This window comes from Anomaloglossus baeobatrachus, chromosome 2, assembly GCF_048569485.1.
Source record: "Anomaloglossus baeobatrachus isolate aAnoBae1 chromosome 2, aAnoBae1.hap1, whole genome shotgun sequence".
In the NCBI taxonomy this organism is placed as follows: Eukaryota; Metazoa; Chordata; class Amphibia; order Anura; family Aromobatidae; genus Anomaloglossus; species Anomaloglossus baeobatrachus.
In genome coordinates, this window is record NC_134354.1 from 427,791,030 (window position 1) to 427,812,535 (window position 21,506).

Here is a 21,506-nt window from a genome sequence, read left to right on the forward strand (position 1 = left end):
GTAACCAAGGTAAATATCGGGTAACCAAGTGCTTGGTTACCCGATATTTACCTTAGTTACCAAGCGCAGCATCGCTTCCACGCGTCACTGGGGGCTTGTGAGATCTGCCTGATTGACAGCTCACCAGCGACCATGTAGCGACGCACCAGCGATCCTGACCAGGTCAAATCGCTGGTGGGATCGTTGGAGCGTCGCTAAAGTGTGACTGTACCCTAAATCTGCTTCTTATAAATGCACAGATATAAAGCCAAGTGCACACTGCATTTGTGGCCAGTGACAGATGTGCATGTTCATGAGGTTTTGGTTGACAATCTAGATGATGCCATGCTATCTGACTGCCATTAGGACCCATTGCATATTTTTCAGTGGCTGCCTCTATTGGAAGGTGCAGATAAATTGTGTGTAGACACATACCAATTAAAGGGAGTCAAAGGGACACTTTTTTAGCTCGTCTGGTGCATAGAGAATGTTAAAGTATATGTCTGGAGCTTTTTCTGGCTGATACGCACAGCTAAGCACACAAACACAGTGTGTAATTTGCCCAATACTATGTGTACACAATCTGTGCTCGTTACTAGTGTGCATGTTGCCAATTAGATCATGATCTAGAAACAGGACTTTGAAATGTTTGGGGTTTGTTTTTTTTGTTTTTTTTAGAGGGTGACCTTTCACCAATTTTTCCATGTTGAAGTCTACACATGATGTAATACTGTCTGCAGACAGGTGTAAACTTTTTTTTTTTAAGTCCAAGTGGGAGTTTCTGGCAGCTTTCACTGGAGATTTTAACTTCTTCCACCTGTACGCTGCGGAGCAATCATAAGCAAGTAGCAATACTCAAAGGAAATAGAAACATGTGTCAGCATAGCTTAGAGTGGGTTTCTCAGTGTGAGATGTATTCGCACTTATGTCTGCGGTGCTTAGGCAACTTAAAGGGAACCTGTCACCACTTTTTTGGACTATAAGCTGTGGCCACCACCACTGGGCTCTTATATACAGCATTCTAACATGCTGTATATAAGAGCCCAGGCTGCTGTGGCAAAATAGGTAAGTATTATAAAATGTTTACGTTCTCACAGTGGCCTGGGCTCTTATATACGGCATGTTAGAATGCTGTATATAAGAACCCGGTGGTGGTGGCCGCAGCTTATAGTCCAAAAAAGTGGTGACAGGTTCCCTTTAAACTTGCTTTGCAGTGAGTTCAGGCTGTCATTGCATCCCACACAGGAGCAGCTTACCTGTTCTGGACTACTCCTGTGTGAGCTGTAATGAAACTTTACTTTGATCTCACTGCAGCGTAAGTTACTATGAACACAACAGACAGAGGGATTTCTGAGACATATTTGGACACACTGTGCTGGGGAGGAGCAGTACAGCAGAGGTGATAGTGCTTTGAGAAGAGGAGAGCTGATTGTTAGTAATGTGACACAGTTAAAATCAGTTGTGGTGCCCCTCCCCCACAAGGACCTTAGCTATCTATGCTTGCTTATCATGCAGGAGGTTAGACAAGGAGATCAGGGTTGTCCATCATACATCTTAACTGAAAAATTTGCTTTAAGATATGGTGATAGCATGTTCTTTCTTTTGAGCATTGTTGCTTGCTTATGATTAGTCCTCATCATACAGGGAGAGGTACACTCCCCCAGTAAAAACTATCTAATACTCATTTAAAATTTTAAAATATTAACTCATTAGATGCTAAATACATACATTGCTAGTATCTCTGCAACCTACGGTAGAGGCAAAATTGAAAAAAAAAAAGTTTTATTCCTCTGTGCTATTATTAGACCGTGTGCCAGTTCAATATGAAAAATGTGGTGAAAGGTTCTCTTAAACCCCTTACCGACACAGCATTTTTTTTTCCCAGTTTCTGAGCCCACAGCAAAGTCAGGGAGCCGGAGTATGACTTGACTGTACATCATATCTGCTACAAGCAGATCTGTCACCAGATTACACTATAAAAACTGCATACACAATTATAGTCTGTGACTAGGATTTATCCGCCAAATTATTTATATGTGCATGTAGCCATTTTAAAAACAAGTCCATAAATACCTTTCTTTATCGTTCCTATGGGAGACCCAGACATTGGGTGTATAGCTTCTGCCTCCGGAGGACACACAAAGTACTACACTCAAAAGTGTAGCTCCTCCCTCTGAGCTTATACACCCCCTGGAGAACCAGATCCAGCCAGTTTATCGCTTTGTGTTCAGGAGGCATACATCCACACATGCATTCTCATCTGATTTTTGATTTATGGAAAGAGTTTGAAGAAAAGCGGGTCCAAGCCTGGACCCCCGGCATGTCCCTTCTCACCCCACTGTGTCGGCGGTGCTGTTAAGGTTGATTACAAGGCTGGAGCCTTACATGCCGTACTCCTTCACCATCCCTCCTGGGCTCTGGCTTGAAGTGGGAGCCAGCACGGTTCTCCATGCTTGGCAGGAGACCGGTCTCCATCCGCAGCCCTTCAGGATCCTGCTGGACCGGAGCACTCATCCCCAGGGACTTGGAACCCTGCGTCTCAGCAAGCTAAGTACCTGAGACGTTTATATATTGGGGGTCCCTGTACTTTATTGTTGTGGGAGAATGTGCTGAGTGAGTTTTATGACATTTCCGGCGGGTTCTCTGGCTGTCGCCTGAGAACCGCGCCGATGGTGCCTGCGCGCCGGCCGCACCGCTCAAATTTAGGCCCCGACTTCGCCGGAGGCCTACTTTTGGTTTCACTGCCCTCGCATGTCATTCATGCAGAGGGACAGCGCGGCTCCGCCCAGCGGCCGTTCTGCACAGGGGAGGGACACTCCTCACTGGGTACATGTCTCCTCCCCTGTAAGTCTCTATGGCCCTCCAGATCCCGCTCCCAGAGTGAGTCCCGCCCCCTCTCTTCGCTCCGGCGGCCATTTTCTCAGCGTTTTTCCCTGCGATCAGCACTGGTCTGCAGCATCCCTGCTGAGGTGCTTGGGGGTCCGGGCTTCGGGATCTGGAGGGCACACAACACCGCTCCAGCGGTCTGGTAAGCCACAACCTCTGGTTGTGGACCTCTGTATATACTCTCTGGGGGTCATTCTCTCGCAGCCCCCACTCCAGCAGCATGTCTCACACGAGGAGCAAGGCTCCAAAGCTGTATTCAGTATGCGCTGCATGTAAGCTCCTACTGCCTGAACCGAGCACCTATCCACATTGTGATGCCTGCTCTAACCTGACGATGCCTCAGCCTGGAATCGCACCCCCAGTGGTCTCTCCGGCTGCTCCGGCTCCTGTGGCTGAACCGCCGGCTTGGGTAGAATCCTTATCTAGGTCTATCTCCCAGTCTTTTGCCGACTCCATGGGACAGCTGTCCAGGACTTTGCTGAACATGCATCAGCCCCCTTCACAGGGTGTCTCTGCTGCTAAGGCTCTCTCAGGACCGGAGCTCACAGAGGATTCATCATCTGGTCCCAGACCCCGTCCTCCTAAGAGGAGACGCATGGCTCCCTCTCCTTCCTCATCCCGCGGCTCTTTTTCAGAAGCTGACTCGCTGGACGAGGAGGATGCCTTTACAGGGGGCTCGGAGGCTAACTCCATGTGCCCCATTGATCTGTCCGAAAGTGACTCAGATGTTAGTGATTTGATTGTGTCCATTAATTCAGTACTGGATCTCAATCCGCCAGTATCAGAGGAGCAACCCTCTCTGGCAGAAAAGCACCAGTTTACCTCGCCTAAGAGGACAAAGAGTGTGTTCTTTAACCACTCCAGTTTTCAGGCCGCTGTGACCAAGCCTAGGGCCTGTCCTGACAAACGCTTCCCAAAGCGTGGTTCTGATGACCGTTTTCCCTTTCCACCTGAGGTGGTCAAGGAGTGGGCTCATTCACCAAAGGTAGACCCCCCGGTGTCTAGACTCTCAGCCCGGACCGTTGTATCAGTGGCTGATGGCACCTCTCTTAAGGATTCCACTGACCGCCAGGTTGACCTTCTGGCCAAATCTGTATATGAGGCGGCAGGGGCCTCGTTCTCCCCAACTTTTGCAGCAGTGTGGGCTCTCAAAGCCATCTCTGCTTCTCTAGAGGAGATGCATTCCCTCGCCAGGGAATCTATGCCCGAAATGGTTACCTTAACTTTCCAAGCTTCAGCTTTTTCATCCTATGCCATGTCTGCCATGCTGGAGGCTTCTCACCGCACTGCGTTGGCTTCGGCTACTTCCCTCGCTATCCGCAGGATCTTGTGGCTTCGAGAGTGGAAGGCAGATGCTTCTTCAAAGAAGTACCTTGCTGGACTCCCTTTTGCTGGGTCCCGGCTGATCGGTGAACAGCTGGATGAAATTATTAAGGAAGCTACTGGCGGGTAGAGTACTTCCATGCCACAAACCAAAACCAGGAAACCTGTCCAGGGTAGGAATCAGTCGAGGTTTCGTTCCTTTCGTTCCTCCAACTGGTCGTCCTCTAAGCCGTCGGCCTCATCCACTAACTCGGCCAAGGACCAAAAATCCAACTGGCGCACAAAAGCGCGTCCACAGAAGACCGCAGGAGCTGCTGCCACTAAGGCAGCCTCCTCTTGACTATCTGTCCGCGCCAGCAACGTCCTTAGTCGGTGGCAGGCTCTCCCACTTTGGCGACGTGTAGTTTCAACACGTCTCCGATCAGTGGGTGCGGGATATCATCTCCCACGGCTACAGGATAGAATTCTCTTCCAGTCCGCCAAACAGATTTTTTCTGTCAACTCCCCCCTGCTCCAAGGCCGCCGCCTTCTCTCAGGCCGTGGCATCCTTGCAGGCCAACGGAGTAATTGTACCGGTTCCCGCCCGGTAACGGTTCAGAGGTTTCTACTCAAATCTCTTCCTAGTCCCCAAAAAGGACGGTTCCTTCCGGCCCATCCTGGATCTCAAGCTTCTCAACAAGCATGTTCAGATGCGGCATTTTCGCATGGAGTCTCTGCGGTCAGTCATTGCCTCAATGACCCAAGGGGATTTCCTGGCATCCATCGACATCAGAGATGCCTATCTGCATGTGCCAATTGCAGTTTCACACCAGCGTTGGCTACGTTTTGCAATCGGAGAGGAACATTTCCAATTCGTGGCTCTTCCCTTCGGGTTAGCCACGGCCCCTCGGGTATTCACCAAGATCATGGCAGCAGTGGTTGCGGTTCTGCACCTCCAGGGGTTGGCAGTGATTCCTTACCTGGACGACCTTCTCGTCAAGGCTTCATCCAGCGCAGACTGTCAGCGGAGTGTATCGCTCACTCTCGCCACTCTAGCCCAATTCGGGTGGCTTGTCAATCTGCCCAAATCCACTCTGACTCCGACCCAGAGGCTCACGTACCTAGGGATGCAGTTCGAGACTCTGCTGGCACTTGTGAAGTTGCCTTTAATCAAACAGCAGTCCCTCCAACTGGCGGTGCGCTCTCTGCTGAGGCCCCGCCGTTATTCCATCAGGCACCTGATGCAGGTGCTGGGTCTGATGGTGGCGTTAATGGAGGCTGTTCCCTTTGCCCAGTTCCATCTGCGTCCACTGCAGCTGGACATTCTCCGCTGTTGGGACAAGTGGCCTTCCTCCTTGCACAGGTTAGTGGCTCTGTCGCCACAGACCAGGAGCTCTCTTCAGTGGTGGCTTCGGCCCCTCTCTCTGTCTCAGGGACGCTCCTTCCTGGCCCCGTCCTGGGTGATCCTCACCACGGATGCCAGTCTATCCGGCTGGGGAGCGGTATGTCTCCACCACCGAGCACAGGGCACTTGGACTCCGTCCGAGTCAGCCCTCTCGATCAATGTGCTGGAAACCAGAGCTGTGCTTCTGGCTCTCCTAGCTTTTCACCACCTATTGGCGGGCAAGCACATCCGAGTCCAGTCAGACAACGCGACAGCGGTTGCCTACATCAATCACCAAGGCGGGACACGCAGCCGCCTGGCAATGTTGGCGGTGCAACGCATCCTTCAATGGACGGAGGACTCAAAGTCCACCATATCCGCAGTCCACATCCCAGGCGTGGAAAACTGGGAGGCAGATTATCTCAGCCGTCAAACCGTGGACAGTGGCGAGTGGTCCCTGCATCCGGCAGTGTTTCAGTCAATCTGCTGCAAGTGGGGCACTCCGGACGTGGACCTAATGGCATCCCGTCACAACAACAAGGTTCCGGTTTACGTGGCTCGCTCCCACGATCCTCAGGCTTTCGCCGCGGACGCTCTGGTTCAAGACTGGTCCCAGTTTCGTCTGTCCTACGTGTTTCCCCCTCTAGCTCTCTTGCCCAGAGTTCTGTGCAACATCAGAATGGAGGGCCGTCGAGTCATCCTCATTGCTCCGGACTGGCCCAGGCGAGCTTGGTACCCAGACCTGCTCCATCTGTCCGTAGAGGTGCCGTGGCATCTTCCGGACCGTCCAGACCTTCTCTCACAAGGTCCGTTTTTCCGCCAGAATTCTGCGGCTCTCAGATTGACGGCGTGGCTCTTGAGTCCTGGATCTTGACGGCTTCTGGTATCCCCCCTGAAGTCATCTCCACTGCAGTTAGGTCCAGAAATATTTGGACAGTGACACAAGTTTTGTTATTTTAGCTGTTTACAAAAACATGTTCAGAAATACAATTTTATATATATATATTATGGGCTGAAAGTGCACACTCCCAGCTGCAGTATGAGAGTTTTCACATCCAAATCGGAGAAAGGGTTTAGGAATCATAGCTCTGTAATGCATAGCCTCCTCTTTTTCAAGGGACCAAAAGTAATTGGACAAGGGACTCTAAGGGCTGCAATTAACTCTGAAGGCGTCTCCCTCATTAACCTGTAATCAATGAAGTAGTTAAAAGGTCTGGGGTTGCTTACAGGTGTGTAGATTTGCATTTGGAAGCTGTTGCTGTGACCAGACAACATGCGGTCTAAGGTACTCTCAATTGAGGTGAAGCAGAACATCCTGAGGCTGAAAAAAAAGAAAAAATCCATCAGAGAGATAGCAGACATGCTTGGAGTAGCAAAATCAACAGTCGGGTACATTCTGAGAAAAAAGGAATTGACTGGTGAGCTTGGGAACTCAAAAAGGCCTGGGCGTCCACGGATGACAACAGTGGTGGATGATCGCCGCATACTTTCTTTGGTGAAGAAGAACCCGTTCACAACATCAACTGAAGTTCAGAACACTCTCAGTGAAGTAGGTGTATCTGTCTCTAAGTCAACAGTAAAGAGAAGACTCCATGAAAGTAAATACAAAGGGTTCACATCTAGATGCAAACCATTCATCAATTCCAAAAATAGACAGGCCAGAGTTAAATTTGCTGAAAAACACCTCATGAAGCCAGCTCAGTTCTGGAAAAGTATTCTATGGACAGATGAGACCAAGATCAACCTGTACCAGAATGATGGGAAGAAAAAAGTTTGGAGAAGAAAGGGAATGGCACATGATCCAAGGCACACCACATCCTCTGTAAAACATGGTGGAGGCAACGTGATGGCATGGGCATGCATGGCTTTCAATGGCACTGGGTCACTTGTGTTTATTGATGAGATAATAGCAGACAAGAGTAGCCGGATGAATTCTGAAGTGTACCGGGATATACTTTCAGCCCAGATTCAGCCAAATGCCGCAAAGTTGATCGGACGGCGCTTCATAGTACAGATGGACAATGACCCCAAGCATACAGCCAAAGCTACCCAGGAGTTCATGAGTGCAAAAAAGTGGAACATTCTGCAATGGCCAAGTCAATCACCAGATCTTAACCCAATTGAGCATGCATTTCACTTGCTCAAATCCAGACTTAAGACGGAAAGACCCACAAACAAGCAAGACCTGAAGGCTGCGGCTGTAAAGGCCTGGCAAAGCATTAAGAAGGAGGAAACCCAGCGTTTGGTGATGTCCATGGGTTCCAGACTTAAGGCAGTGATTGCCTCCAAAGGATTCGCAACAAAATATTGAAAATAAAAATATTTTTGTTTGGGTTTGGTTTATTTGTCCAATTACTTTTGACCTCCTATAATGTGGAGTGTTTGTATAGAAATGTGTACAATTCCTACAATTTCTATCCGATATTTTTGTTCAAACCTTCAAATTAAACGTTACAATCTGCACTTGAATTCTGTTGTAGAGGTTTCATTTCAAATCCAATGTGGTGGCATGCAGAGCCCAACTCGCGAAAATTGTGTCACTGTCCAAATATTTCTGGACCTAACTGTATGACTTGGACCCGTAAGTCTTCCTCTGCCAGGATCTATCACAGGACTTGGAAAATTTTCCTGTCCTGGTGTCGCTCTTCCGGCCATCCTCCTTGGCCTTTTTCCTTGCCGACCCTTCTGTCCTTTCTACAGTCCGGTCTGCAGCTGGGACTGTCCCTCAACTCTCTCAAGGGACAAGTCTCGGCTCTCAGTGCTGTTCCAGCGGCGTATCGCCCGGCTGGCTCAGGTCCGCACCTTCATGCAGGGCGCGTCTCACATCATTCCACCTTACCGGCGGCCCTCGGATCCCTGGGACCTCAATTTGGTTCTCACGGTTTTGCAGAAACCCCCCTTTGAGCCTCTTAGGGAGGTTTCTTTATTTCGACTTTCACAGAAAGTGGTCTTTCTAGTGGCCATAACTTCCCTCAGGAGAGTCTCTGATTTGGCTGCGCTCTCTTCGGAGTCACCTTTTTTGGTTTTTCATCAAGACAAGGTGGTTCTCCGTCCGACTCCGGACTTTCTCCCTAAGGTGGTTTCTCATTTCCACCTTAACCAGGACATTACCTTACCTTCCTTTTGTCCGGCTCCTGTTCATCGCTTTGAAAAAGCGTTACATACTCTGGATCTGGTGCGTGCTCTCCGGATCTATGTGTCTCGCACCGCTGCGCTTAGGCGGTGCACCTCTCTTTTTGTGCTAACCACAGGGCGGCGTAAGGGCCTCTCTGCTTCTAAGCCGACCTTAGCCCGTTGGATTAGGTCGACTATTTCGGATGCCTACCAGTGTTCTCAGGTGCCTCCCCCGCCAGGGATCAAGACACACTCGACCAGAGCTGTCGGTGCCTCTTGGGCTTTCAGGCACCAGGCTACAGCTCAGCAAGTCTGTCAGGCTGCCACTTGGACTAGCCTGCATACCTTTTCAAAGCACTACCAAGTGCATGCTCATGCTTCGGCAGATGCGAGCTTGGGCAGACGCATCCTTCAGGCAGCTGTCGCCCATTTGTGAAGTTAGGCTCCGCCTACTTCTTAGTTTTTCTGTTTATTCCCACCCATGGACTGCTTTGAGACGTCCCAATGTCTGGGTCTCCCATAGGAACGATAAAGAAAAAGAGAATTTTGTTTACCGTAAATTCTTTTTCTTATAGTTCCGTATTGGGAGACCCAGCACCCTCCCTGTTGCCTGTTGGCAGTTTCTTGTTCCGCGTGTTATCACCGGCTGTTGTCGTGGACAGAGTCTCCGGTTGTTCCGGTTCTTGCTCTGTTTTTACTTGTGGGTGGCTATTCTCCTTCAGCTTTTGCACTAAACTGGCTAGATCTGGTTCTCCAGGGGGTGTATAAGCTCAGAGGGAGGAGCTACACTTTTGAGTGTAGTACTTTGTGTGTCCTCCGGAGGCAGAAAGCTATACACCCAATGTCTGGGTCTCCCAATACGGAACTATAAGAAAAAGAATTTACGGTAAGTAAACAAAATTCTCTTTTTACATGTCCAGTCCACTCCTTTGTTATTGAGAAATCAAAATTTGAATTGATATGCACATTAAGCTGAAGAACCAATTGGAGAGCTGCAACCTCTGTCAATCCAGCTCTTTTCTCCACCCAGCGCTGCATCCTCCTCCTGCCTGGTGTACAGCTACTTTGCCTGAAATCAAACACCATTGAGGTTGCGAGTCAAGCAGGAGGAGGCATCGTTGGGTGTGAAATAGAGCTGGAGTGACAGAGGCTTCAGAGCTACATCAATTCAGACTGATTTTTCAGTAACAAGAATGGGCTGGAAATGTAAAGGTATTGCTGAACTTGTGTTTGAAAGAGCTACTTGCAAATATAAATAGTTTGGGGTGTGAAATCCTGCTGACAGATTCCCTTTAACTAAATCACTTAGACCTAACAAGATTGGTGTACTTTATACAACCATTCTGTCATGGATTTTAAGCTTTTGTATAAGTTTGGCAACCTCTTATTAAAGGGGTTATCCAACATCACTCCCTTCCACATCTGAAATGAGATGTTTGCACAATTTGTCAGGTATTGTACACATGTCCTATTCTAATGAGCTAATGCACACATCTTGTCAGGTGAGTGGTCATATCACCATCGGGCACCACTCAGTTTAAATATCTAGTTGTAATCCTAAAATGGTCATTTTAATAAACCATTCTGACATGGATTTTCAAAGTAAATATACCAGTCTTATCAGGTCTAATTAATAATGTATGCAGTTTGTTTTTTAATATCTCGTGACAAATCCACTTTATGCTGCTTTGCTGTGCAATCATGGAGCTTAAAAGCTCCCTACTTGAACAATCATTATTGATGGGGCATAGTGCTCCCAAAGATCAGTGTATTCAGAGAAGACAGACATTCCCATTACTAAAATAAGATGGCAGTAATGAGATAAAAGCGTGGGGAGGGGCGGAGCTCCTCTAGCTCCTCCCTCTGTCATAGAATCTCATCAGTAATAGCTGCATCTCCTATCTCAGTAATGGAAACTTCACTGAATACAGATTTTACTCGGTAATGGAGAATGTTGATAATGACTGATCATTTCTGGTAGATTGCTCTGATAAGATATGACAAAGTTGCTTATTTTCATGTGTACTATTGATTAATGAAAATTAAAACAGCGATTACATTGATATTGAGTGATCCAGCAAATGTTTTATTTTGTGCCAACTCAATATTTTAATAAAGTTGCGTATGCTAAATAGAGTATTTTTATTGCAATAATACTAAGGCTGCTATCACACATCCAGTTTTTGCAGTTCAACTCAATCCGGCTCAAAAACCTATGCAACGGATGCGGCGAAAAAAACTGATCCGTTGCATAAGTTTTTCCATGAGGCCCGTCCGTTTTTTGATGGATGCAGCTTGATACTGAGCATGTGCAGTGCAAAAAAAGATGCGGTTTTTACCGCAGGACGCCGCATCCGGTGTCCATAGGCTTGCATTGTAAATCGGCGCTATGCATTTTTTTCGCCGCACAAAAAAACGTGCCAGGCAACGTTCCATCCGGCTGCTGCATCGGCTAAATATGCTGCATCCGGCAAAAAACAGACGCAACGCAAGGCCATGCGGCACAATACATCGCTAATGCAAGTCTATGCAGAAAAAACCGCAACCGGCGGCAAAAAAAACGGTTGCGTTTCTCTCTGCAAAGCACCGTATTGTGCCGCTCAGCAAAAAACAGATGTGTGAAAGCAGCCTAAATGGTCAGATCTTGTGAATTTGTGTTTTATATGCTTTAGACAATTGTAGGAAGTACTAAATACATGAAGTACTTTTGGCAGAGTTTTGACACTTCTTTCCTGTTACTTTTTTTTTTTTTTTTTTTAGCCCTGTTAAATTTTCCCCTGGGGATTTCTGGGTACGAGGAACAGCTGCTGGAGTCACCAATGCGCAAGCACCTGCTGATTTCCGAATGGAAACAAGTTGTGTGGAACATATGGATGTAACAGTAAGCGGAGAGGCCTCGGCACCCTTACCAATCAGACAATCTAATGCCGGGCCATACAAGAAGCAAACCTATCCTCTGATCCCTAAACGACCGGAACATCTACGTATGAATCTATGACAGTGTAGTGTTTCCTGACTCTTTGACTTGTACAGGTGGTGAAACCAAGGGACGTAAACCTAACGGAAAACAAAATATATAGGTTTTGGGTTCTTTTTCATCTTCCTATGAGTGGAAAAGTGAAATGTAGTCTTGCTTACTGCATGGATCAGTTTGGCAAGATTAAGGCGCGAACGTTAAATTTTTATGATATAATTTATATATATATATGCTCAAATATATATATATATATATTTCAATCAGTGGTGCAAAAAAAAAAGCAGAATAGGAAACTGCAGTCAGAAATATAGACAATGTATTAAGCTCCCAGCATACTCTTTCAATGCCATAGTTGAAAAATGAACATATTTTCTCAAGGATTTCATCTTACTTTACACGTTTACATTTTTTTAAATATAATAATTAAATGAGCTCAATGGATGGAAAGTGTAAATCTGCAAGAACAATAAGTCGTATTTCAAGTAACAGAAAATGTAATTTTTCTTAAACGCTGAAATGTGTTTTGCACAGAATGATTGAACATGTTGGAGTGCCATGCATAATATTGAACGTCCCTAATGCCGTGTTGGAGAGGGCTAGTTCTACCCAGAAACCATTGGCAGTCTTCCATTGTGTTTTGGGAAATATATGCATCGGGATGACTCTTGCATCAGTGTGTGATTATTTGCATTCTTGCAATTGTGATGAGTTGCTTTGCAGTTTGGCAAGATAAAATGAGTATTGATAGCCTCAATCAAATCCAAGGCACATGTGAACCTTGACGCTGGAGTGTTACATGCTACCAGTATTCCTTTGCTATTTTATCATCTCCTCTTCTCTTCCTCCATATATTAAGCTTTCTCTGCTGTTAGAAGAACTTGAAATGCTGGGGCTTTCCGATTGTAAAAGTATTATATGGCCTTTCTACTTGTGTCTTCCATAGATGGGGAATACATTCCCTTGACCTAGGGAATGTTATCACTCTGCTGGTCTTGGATTCTGTATGAATGGTTTAACTCTTTGGCTTATAGGTACAAAGAAATAAAGGTAACTTTACCTTAACTGCCTTAACAAAGCAATTTTGTGAACATCTCTGAGAAGGTAAATCATGATCACTTTTGTATTGTACACTTCTGGCATCACATAAGTGTTTTACTTATCTACTTGTATTCCTGTAATAAAGTACATGAAGACTGGAGCATGGTAGCATCGCCTGAACCAGCCACACACAACCTTCAACCCATAGTTGAGCCTAGGAAACAAGCCATACCAATGTTTCTGTATCAATGTCACTGATTGAATAAAGAAAGCATCCATTTGGAGCAGTTGGCATTGTAGCTATTGCTATTTGTTTCATGTATGATGCCCAACCTTCCACACCCATAACCATGTCAAAAACTGGCACTGTTCCACAGCTTATATAAATCACTTGTTGGAGACTAGCCAAATATCTGCTGTATGTTTTTTCATTTTCATTGCACAGAATAAACTCTGTATTATGTATCCATACCATTGAAGGTACAGTTTAGTAGCTTGCAAGCACAATAGGGGGAGCTGTTGTTGCACCCCACATATGGACAAATGTGTGTACATTGGACTGTGAAGGACTGCTTTGCAGTATACAGCTGATGCACTAATGGGTTAGTTTGTATTTGACTTTGATTTCACACTCATAATTTCCAGTAGTGTTTAGCGTGCTCTAATGATGAAACATTTTGACAGTTGAGTGTTCAGTGTGGGGGTATTTTACACCTCAATTCCAATATTACTGTGTTCTACAAATAAAGAAAATGTAGGTCTGCGCCTTATGTTGACAATGATTGAGAAGGCTGCTTTTATGCCAAACTTTAAAGAGCTTTAGTTTATATTTCATCAGATATTTATATACTTACAGAATCTTTGCTAGCACAATAGTCAAGGAAAACTCCACCCAAAACCCTAGTGTCAGGTTTAGTCAGTGCAAATCTTATACTGTTTTACCACCAATAGTTTGTCAATGGGTTCATTACACTCATCATCAGGATGTTTTTATCTGTAAAGATTCTTATTTTGTAGGCAAATCCAATAATGGTGACGTGTAATCCGTATATTGTATATTTTCGATGAGTGTTACTTACGGATATCACTAACAATTCATTTTACTGTTTTTATGACTGTAGACTAGAGTGGAGCAGATTGATTCACAAGACACCGGTCCAGCAGCAGCCAGGTCACTATTTCATAGCCACTAGATCGGAAGCCCACAACCTGCCTTCTACCTAAAGACTTCTGTGGTGCTAGTCTGGTAGGAGATGGCTCACAGAGCTCCCGTCCAGTGGCCACAGAATACCGACTGTTGCCAGAACAGGGTTCTGCGAATTTATTCACTCTTCTCTAATGTAGACTAAATGTTACAATTTCTTGGAAGCTTATTGATAAATGAATATAGGTTAATAACCTCGCTATGACTCTGTAATAGATGGGCATACACATTTACTGTGTGGGAGAAATGGCAAGTACCATATTGGAAGGTGGGATTAAAAGCAGATACCTGAATGTTTCCTTTTTGCGTGGAGTTTTCCTTTTGTGAATGCTATTTTACAGAATGATTGCTTTTAAAACTTTGGATGTGGTGTTTTGTGAAGCAGCCATACTGTTTAATAGCAGAGGTGATGCCTATATTAGAAATAAGTGTTGACAGTATTCAATTCCTTGATTGATTTTTATTTATGATTTTATAAATTTGGTTTTTATAACCTTATTTGACTTCTCATGCTACAAACTGTAAACAGATGCGTGTTTTATCTATTTTCCCTAATAAATTACATATGAATGCCACAACATGATCAGGTGGGTGAGCACTTGTTGTTTGCTTTTTGTTCTGTATTTTACTTATAATACATCAATGAAAATGAAATGCACCATCTCCAGTTTTGAAAAGGAAAGTCTGCGTAGAAGGCTGCATAATAAGAGCTGGAGGAGAACCAATTTAGAGGACCTTACCGAGACTGGCATAAAAATGCCAAAGTAACAAAATGTTTGCAAAACTTGTGGAAAAAAAAATTGTGACATTTCAAAGTGGGTTTTTTTACCAGAACTAATGGAAATACCTTGAAGAATTGGAACAATTGTGTCCCAAAAAGAGGTGATTAAACATACAACATATCCAGTAAAACAAATAAAATGGCCTTTGACTGTTCTATTGGCCAGGAGCTTCACCAGGTGCCACAGAAGCTTCAGTGACTACTTGGAAAATCATAACCACTCGAATGATTATTCAGAGTGAGTTCAGTATTTTGACCATGTTCCTGTATGCTTCAAGGGAAATGTCAGTCAGGCAAGAACATTTTTAAATGCCCACTCTAACACTGCAGTATTTTGGATTTGTCAGCAAATGAATGAGTTGAGCAAAATGTCTATATTTGTTTACATGCATATTATTGACCAAAATACAATGTGTGCAAATGCCCTAAATCTGTCACGTCTTTAAAAAAAAAAAAAAGTAGCAATGGATGAGTCTGTCTGGATCCCAGCTACCAAGAAAAATAAATCACTGTTACGTTTAGGCGGGCTCAATTTTTTTTTTTTTTTTCTTCGCTCTCTCTCTCTAAAAACTGGGTACCTTTTGTACTAAATATCAGTTCCTATTTACTCTAAACCTGCAGAGACCCTGATTAGAGATGTCATTTGCTAGGGTGTGTTGCTGTTTCACTACAGTGTGTTTTATCCGCAGGAGTTTATTGCTAGAGGGCAAATGCCCTTCCGCCTCCTAGTCCAATCACAGCCCCAGCCCTGATGAGCAGCTTTCTGTCTATATACACAGAAAGCTGCAAGCTACAAATCGTGGTGTAGATGGGCTCTGCTATAACTGCAGCAAAGAAAACTAATTGTATCACAACTTCTGCACCCAGTAAACTAACTTATACATCACAGCGACAAGGGTCTCTGTCCCTACCTCATGCTGCTATAAGATTCCATAACAAAAACCTGCTGACATATTCCCTTTAACCTTTTCACATCTCTCTGGATGTACATGTATGTCTTGGCAATCTTGCAGGCCCAGCTAGCTGTACCTACACTATCACTGCCAGGAGCTCGGTTTATATGAGAGCCGGCTATTTAACCCTCTAAATGCTGTGATCGATATCTATCATCGCATTTAGGGGCCTGAGAGAGGGAGTGCGCTCCCTCTTCTATTCGATCGGTTCCCCTGCAACGTCATTGCGAGGGCCTAATCATTGTTATGGTGAACTAAGGTTGTGATGAGCTCTTGGTCACCCAGCTACAGAAAGCCTCTGGGATCATGCCAAGAGCATGATCTCAAATACTTGTCAGCGCAGCACTGACAGATATGCTTTGCAATGCTGGTGCATTACAATTTATTATGTCAGCGATCAGGCCAATAAAAATGTCTGATATAGAGACTAAGCACCAAAAGTAAAAAAAAAAAAATCAATATTAAAAAACAAAAAAAAAATTATACCAATAAAAAAAAAAAACACTATCACCACGTCAAGAACAATCTTATCTATAAAACTGTCACACTAGTTAATCCTTTCAGTGAACACTGTAAAGAAATAAAGTAGCAAGCTGACAAAAAAGTGGAATAACACGCAATCAAAAAGGCAAATGTAAATAAAAATGGTATCGCTGAAAATAACCTCTTGCCCCCCCAAAAACAATACAGCAATACAAAAACTATTTTTTCTATAAATTGTTTTTGATGTAAAAGCGCAAAGCATGAAAAAAGTGGTATCTTAATTGCACTGACCCGAAGAATAGAGCTTCCTTATCACTTTTATGACATGAACGGCGTACAACAAAAATCCTGAATTGCTGTTTTTCTTCTTGATTCTGCCTCAAAAGAAGTGGAATAGAAAGCAATAAAAAAAAACAAATATGGACCAAAATGGTGCCAATAAAAACTTCAACTCATCCCCAAAAAACAAGCCCTCACATGACTGTCGGCAGAAAACTGAAAAAACAAACACTATAGCTTTCAACATATGGTGATGCAAAAAAAACTTTTGTAAAAAAAAGAGCGTGTTTTGATGTGATAGTAGCCAAAACCTTGAAAAAAAACCAAAACTATATAAGGCCCCGTGCACACACTATAGTTTTTGCTGCGTTTGTGTGCAGTTCTTGGCAAATTCTGAGAATTCAGAAAGGCAGTACGCATGTTGCTTCTATTTTGCCTACAGTGTTTGTTGAAGAAAAAAGAAACAGCTTGTCACTTGTTTTGTGTTTTTTTTCCATTGAATATAGTGAAAAAACGTGGGCAAAAACGCATACGTTTTTGATACGTTTTTCTCAGCCAGGTGTGTTTCTGACAGAGGGTGCATTTTTTTTTTCTGAAGAAAAAAAACTATAGTGTGCGCACATGGTCTAAACATGGTTTCGCTGTAATCGTTTTGACCTGAGGAATAAAGCCGCCATATCACTTACACCACAAGGTGAACAGCATAAAATATAGTAATAAAGCCAATTCAATTGCTATTTGTGTTCATTCTGTCTCCCAAAGATTGCAGTACAGCAGGCACACATTTATTCTACGCTGAGGCTTACACCAGGGATTAACCCCTTCATCCCCCAGCCTGTTTTCACTTTAAAGATCAGGCCATTTTTTGCAATTTTGACCAGTGTCACTTTGAGGTTATAACTCGAACGCTTTAACGGATGCTGGCGATTCTGACATTGTTTTTTCGTGACATATTGTATTTCATGTCAGTGGTAAATTTAGGCCGATATGTTTTGCATTTATTTGTTAAAATTTCGGAAATTCGGCGAAAATATTGAAAACTTCGCAATTTTCAAAATTTGAAAATTTATGCCCAGAAATCCAGAGATGTCACACAAAATAGTTACTAAATAACATTTTCCACATGTCTACTTTACATCAGCGCAATTTTCAAAACAATTTTTTTTTTTCGTTAGGAAGTTAGAAGGGGTCAAAGTTCATCAGCAATTTTCCATTTCTCTGACAAAATTTACAAAAAAAAAATGTTTGTACCACATCACATTTGGAGTGATTTGAGAAACCTAGGCAACAGAAAATACCCAAAAGTGACCCGATTCTAAAATCTGCACCTCTCACTCTGCTCAAAACCACATCCAAGAAGTTTATTAACCCTTTAGGAGATTCACAGCAACCAAAGCAATGTGGAAGGAAAAAATGAAAATTTTACTTTTTTTTCACAAAAATGTTACTTTAGTCATATCATTTTCACAAGGGTTTTAGGAAAAAATGCCCCATAAAATTAATTGTGCAATTTCTCCTGAGTGCACAGATATCTCATATGTGGTGGAAATCAATTGTTTGGGCGCACGGCAAGGCTCGGAAGGGAAGTAGCATCATTTGAATTTTTGTAAGCAAAATTGTCTGGAATCATTAACATCGCATTTGTTAAGTTTGGAAACCCCCTGAGGTGCCTAAACAATGGAGCTCCCCCACAAGTGATCCCATTTTGGAAACTAGACACCCCATGGCATAAATATAGATGGGTAATGAGCACTTTGAACCCTCACGTGCTTCATACATTGAGCCATAAAACCAAAAAAGTACTTTTTTGTTTTGGTTTTTTTTTCCACAAAAATGTTGTTAGGCTCAGTTTTTTAATTTTTATAGGGGTAACAGGATAAAATGGACTGCAATATTTGTTGGGCAATTTGTTCTGAGTACTATGATACCTCATGTGGCAGAAAACCACTGTTTGGGCGCACGGCAGAGCTCCAGAGGGAAGGAGCGTCATTTGACTTTTTAAATGGAAAATTAGCTGGAATCGTTAGCCGAACCATGTTGCATTTGGAGATTCCCCTGATGGGCCCAAACAGTGGAGCTCCCCCACATGTGACCCCATTTTGGAAACTAGACCCCCCCCACCATACAAAAAAAATAGTAGTTTGGCAAAATAAAAAAAATACGGACGTCGGTAAAAACAAGAGCACCTGCAACTGACACTAAGGCAAGTGCCACATGTGAGAGCGATGCACGAATCTTGCATCGCATCACCCGGCACGGCCGCACACTCCTGTCTGAAAGAGAGCGACCGTGCCAGATGATGCGATGTGAGACTCGTGCATCTCTCATGTGTGGCACTGGGCTGACCCTTACAATATTCAGTAAAAAATACTGTAGTTCACGATTACTACAGTATAATTTTACTGGCCCTAAACTAAGTTTATTTGTATTTCTTTCTTAGTTTACAGAAAAAAAATCAAAACGCACGCATGGATGTGCTGCAAAAAGCGGGGGGACTAGGTGGGACGAAAAAAAAGATAGATGGAGGATGGAAGAGGGCACAACGGATGCAGGAGCGGCGTAGGATGGGGGGAGGGCGCAACGGATGCAGGAGTGGCGGTGGAAGGGGGAGTGGGAGGTGAAATTGGGGATAGCTACATTACAGGATGGATCTAGGCAGCAGGATCGCAGCAGATGGAGGAGGCAGCAGATCCGGGAGGGGGAGAGGTGAGAGAGGGGGCAGAGGATTAAGGGGATGGGAGAGAGCAGACAGCAGATCGGGGAGGGGGACAGTGGCTGATGGGGGGGGGTGAGGTGGCATATGCAGCGGCTGATGGTGAGTGCGGTGGCAGATGCAGAGGCGCAGCGGCAGATGGGGAGAGTGCGGTGGCAGATGGGGGAGTGGAGCAGCAGATGCAGGGGCGGCACAGCGGCGGATACAAGGAGGCAGCAGAAAGAGAGCAGCGGCGTCACATGCAGGGGCACAGCGGGAGAGCAGCGGCGGGGCAGGGGCGAAGCAGATGGAGGAGGACAGTGGTGGATCGGGGGCTATGACTCACAGATGGGCACCCACAGGGATCGCTCTTCTTAGCTTCCACGGAGGGAGAAGCTGAGAAGAGCGATCTCCTACAGCTCACCGGTCCCAGGTGCACGGTGCTTGGAGAAGATCGGTCACAAGGCCGATCTCCAATCAGAGCTGGGGGCGGGTGCAGCAAAGGTCACACAGCTCCAGCCAGTGATTATTGCTACAGCTACACTGATCATAGCTGGATTTCAATGTTTTAGCCATTTTCAATGGCTGAAACATTACACTGGCTGTGATTGGCTGACCGGCGTTCGTCAGCCCCAATCACAGCCTCTGTAGGTTCGGGGAGGAGACACTACCCCTCCTGAGGTCAGGTACAGGTCCTCTTTCCCGAATCTACAGTTTTTGAAAACCGATCGTGGTCACCGGTGCTCCGGGGAAGCGATTTCGCCATGACTGTTACATCAGTCATGGGTCTTTATTTCAAATCTGTTTTATTGATGAAACTGTTGTCAACATACAAACATATCATTTGTGCAATTACAATACATAAACATCATTTTCTCAATGCCGGGATAACATCCAGAAATTGTTACATTACTAAATTTCTTGGAATTCTTCAAATTATCTTTGTGCTATTACCTTACAACCACTTATAAATTATAGGTCAGAATTCTCACTTCTTTTGACTTTCCGTATCCTAATATACTCATTCTCCTTGTATGTCTATTGTCTTATGAATTATTGATAAATCTTTTCATATAAAAAAAAGATTAATGTTCAGAAAAGAAAGAAGAGGAAATTAGAGGGGGGGAAAGCAAGAAAAGAAAAAAAGGGGGGAAGGGGAATGAGACTCCCCACCGTTTCTCAGTTCAAAAAGCTCGCCAAACTCTCCACAAACTATGGGGACTCCATGAACATAATCCATGGTCCCCAAACTGTAGTAAATTTTTCTGTATTCCCATTTAGTTCTGCTGTCAGCTCCTCCATTCTCTGGAGGTTTGTCATCTCCTCCAACCAATCCAGCACCGTAGGGCATCTAGTCTGTTTCCAAAATCGTGGGATAATCATACGGGCAGGCAACAGGCAAAATTGCTACATGTCCCTTTTTTGTGTTTTAATAGCTCCTGGGAGCATAGAAAGAAGGGCAACCGGGGAGGACTTTTCTGTTTCACCTCCGCTCATCTTTTTGTACAGGATAAACACTGAGTCCCAAAAGGGTTGCAGCTTAGTACAGCTCCACCATATGTGTAGCATTGTACCTGTGTCTGTGCCACACCTCTAGTACACATCAGACACAGAGGGAAATATAGCATGTAATTTAGCCGGGTAATGGTACCACCTTGTGAGAATTTTATAACTTTTCTCTTGAGCGACGCACGCCAAGGAAAGCTTGTGGGTCCACAGGTACGCTCTGCTCCAATCGTCCTCTGGAATATCCTCTCCCCACCTACAGACAAAGTGAGGTTTATCCACCCTATTTCTCTGGTTCAGCATTTTATAAATGAGTGAGATGCCATGTCCAGGTGAAAATACTTTCTCAAAAGGAGTAGGGGTGTCCTCATCCTTCTCTCCTTGTCCTGGTACGAGAGGAAAGATTTCAACTGCATATATTCCATCCAGGAAATCTCTCTCCCTGTGGCCTGCATGGAAGTATAAGTTGGTAGGGTGTGTCCCTGGAGTACGTGACCAAAACGAGTATCATCCTCCCGGGTAAATCCCCCGAATTTATGGGAGTGGAGTCCCGGGGGGAACTTCTTATTACCGAATACGGGGGTAAGTGGGCCCTGCTCCTGAGAGAGAGATCCCTCTTTTATCTCACCATCCCACATCCCCATCGCTGTCTGCGTGAACTCCATTCCCTTCGCTATCTGGATCCTACTTTCTTTCTCTAAAGGCCCCGTCACACTAAGCAACATCGCTAGCAACATCGCTGCTAACGAACAACTTTTGTGACGTAGCAGCGATGTTGCTAGTGATGTCGCTGTGTGTGACATCCAGCAACAACCTGGCCCCTGCTGTGAGGTCGTTGGTTGTTGCTGAATGTCCTGGGCCATTTTTTTAGTTGTTGCTGTCCCGCTGTGAAGCACAGATCGCTGTGTGTGACAGCGAGACAGCAACA

The 21,506-nt window shown here is 44.8% G+C and overlaps 1 protein-coding gene across 1 annotated transcript in view; it reads left to right on the forward strand.

Moving 5' to 3' along the window:
• The window catches only part of RPS6KB1 (ribosomal protein S6 kinase B1), a 176,001-nt gene extending 161,539 nt beyond the window's left edge, over positions 1-14,462 (forward strand). The window contains exon 15 of the mRNA XM_075336232.1: positions 11,426-14,462. Within this exon, the coding sequence (XP_075192347.1) occupies positions 11,426-11,663 (238 nt within the window). The 3' untranslated portion in view covers positions 11,664-14,462. The remainder of the gene's footprint in view (positions 1-11,425) is intronic.
• Positions 14,463-21,506: the final 7,044 nt, after the last annotated feature.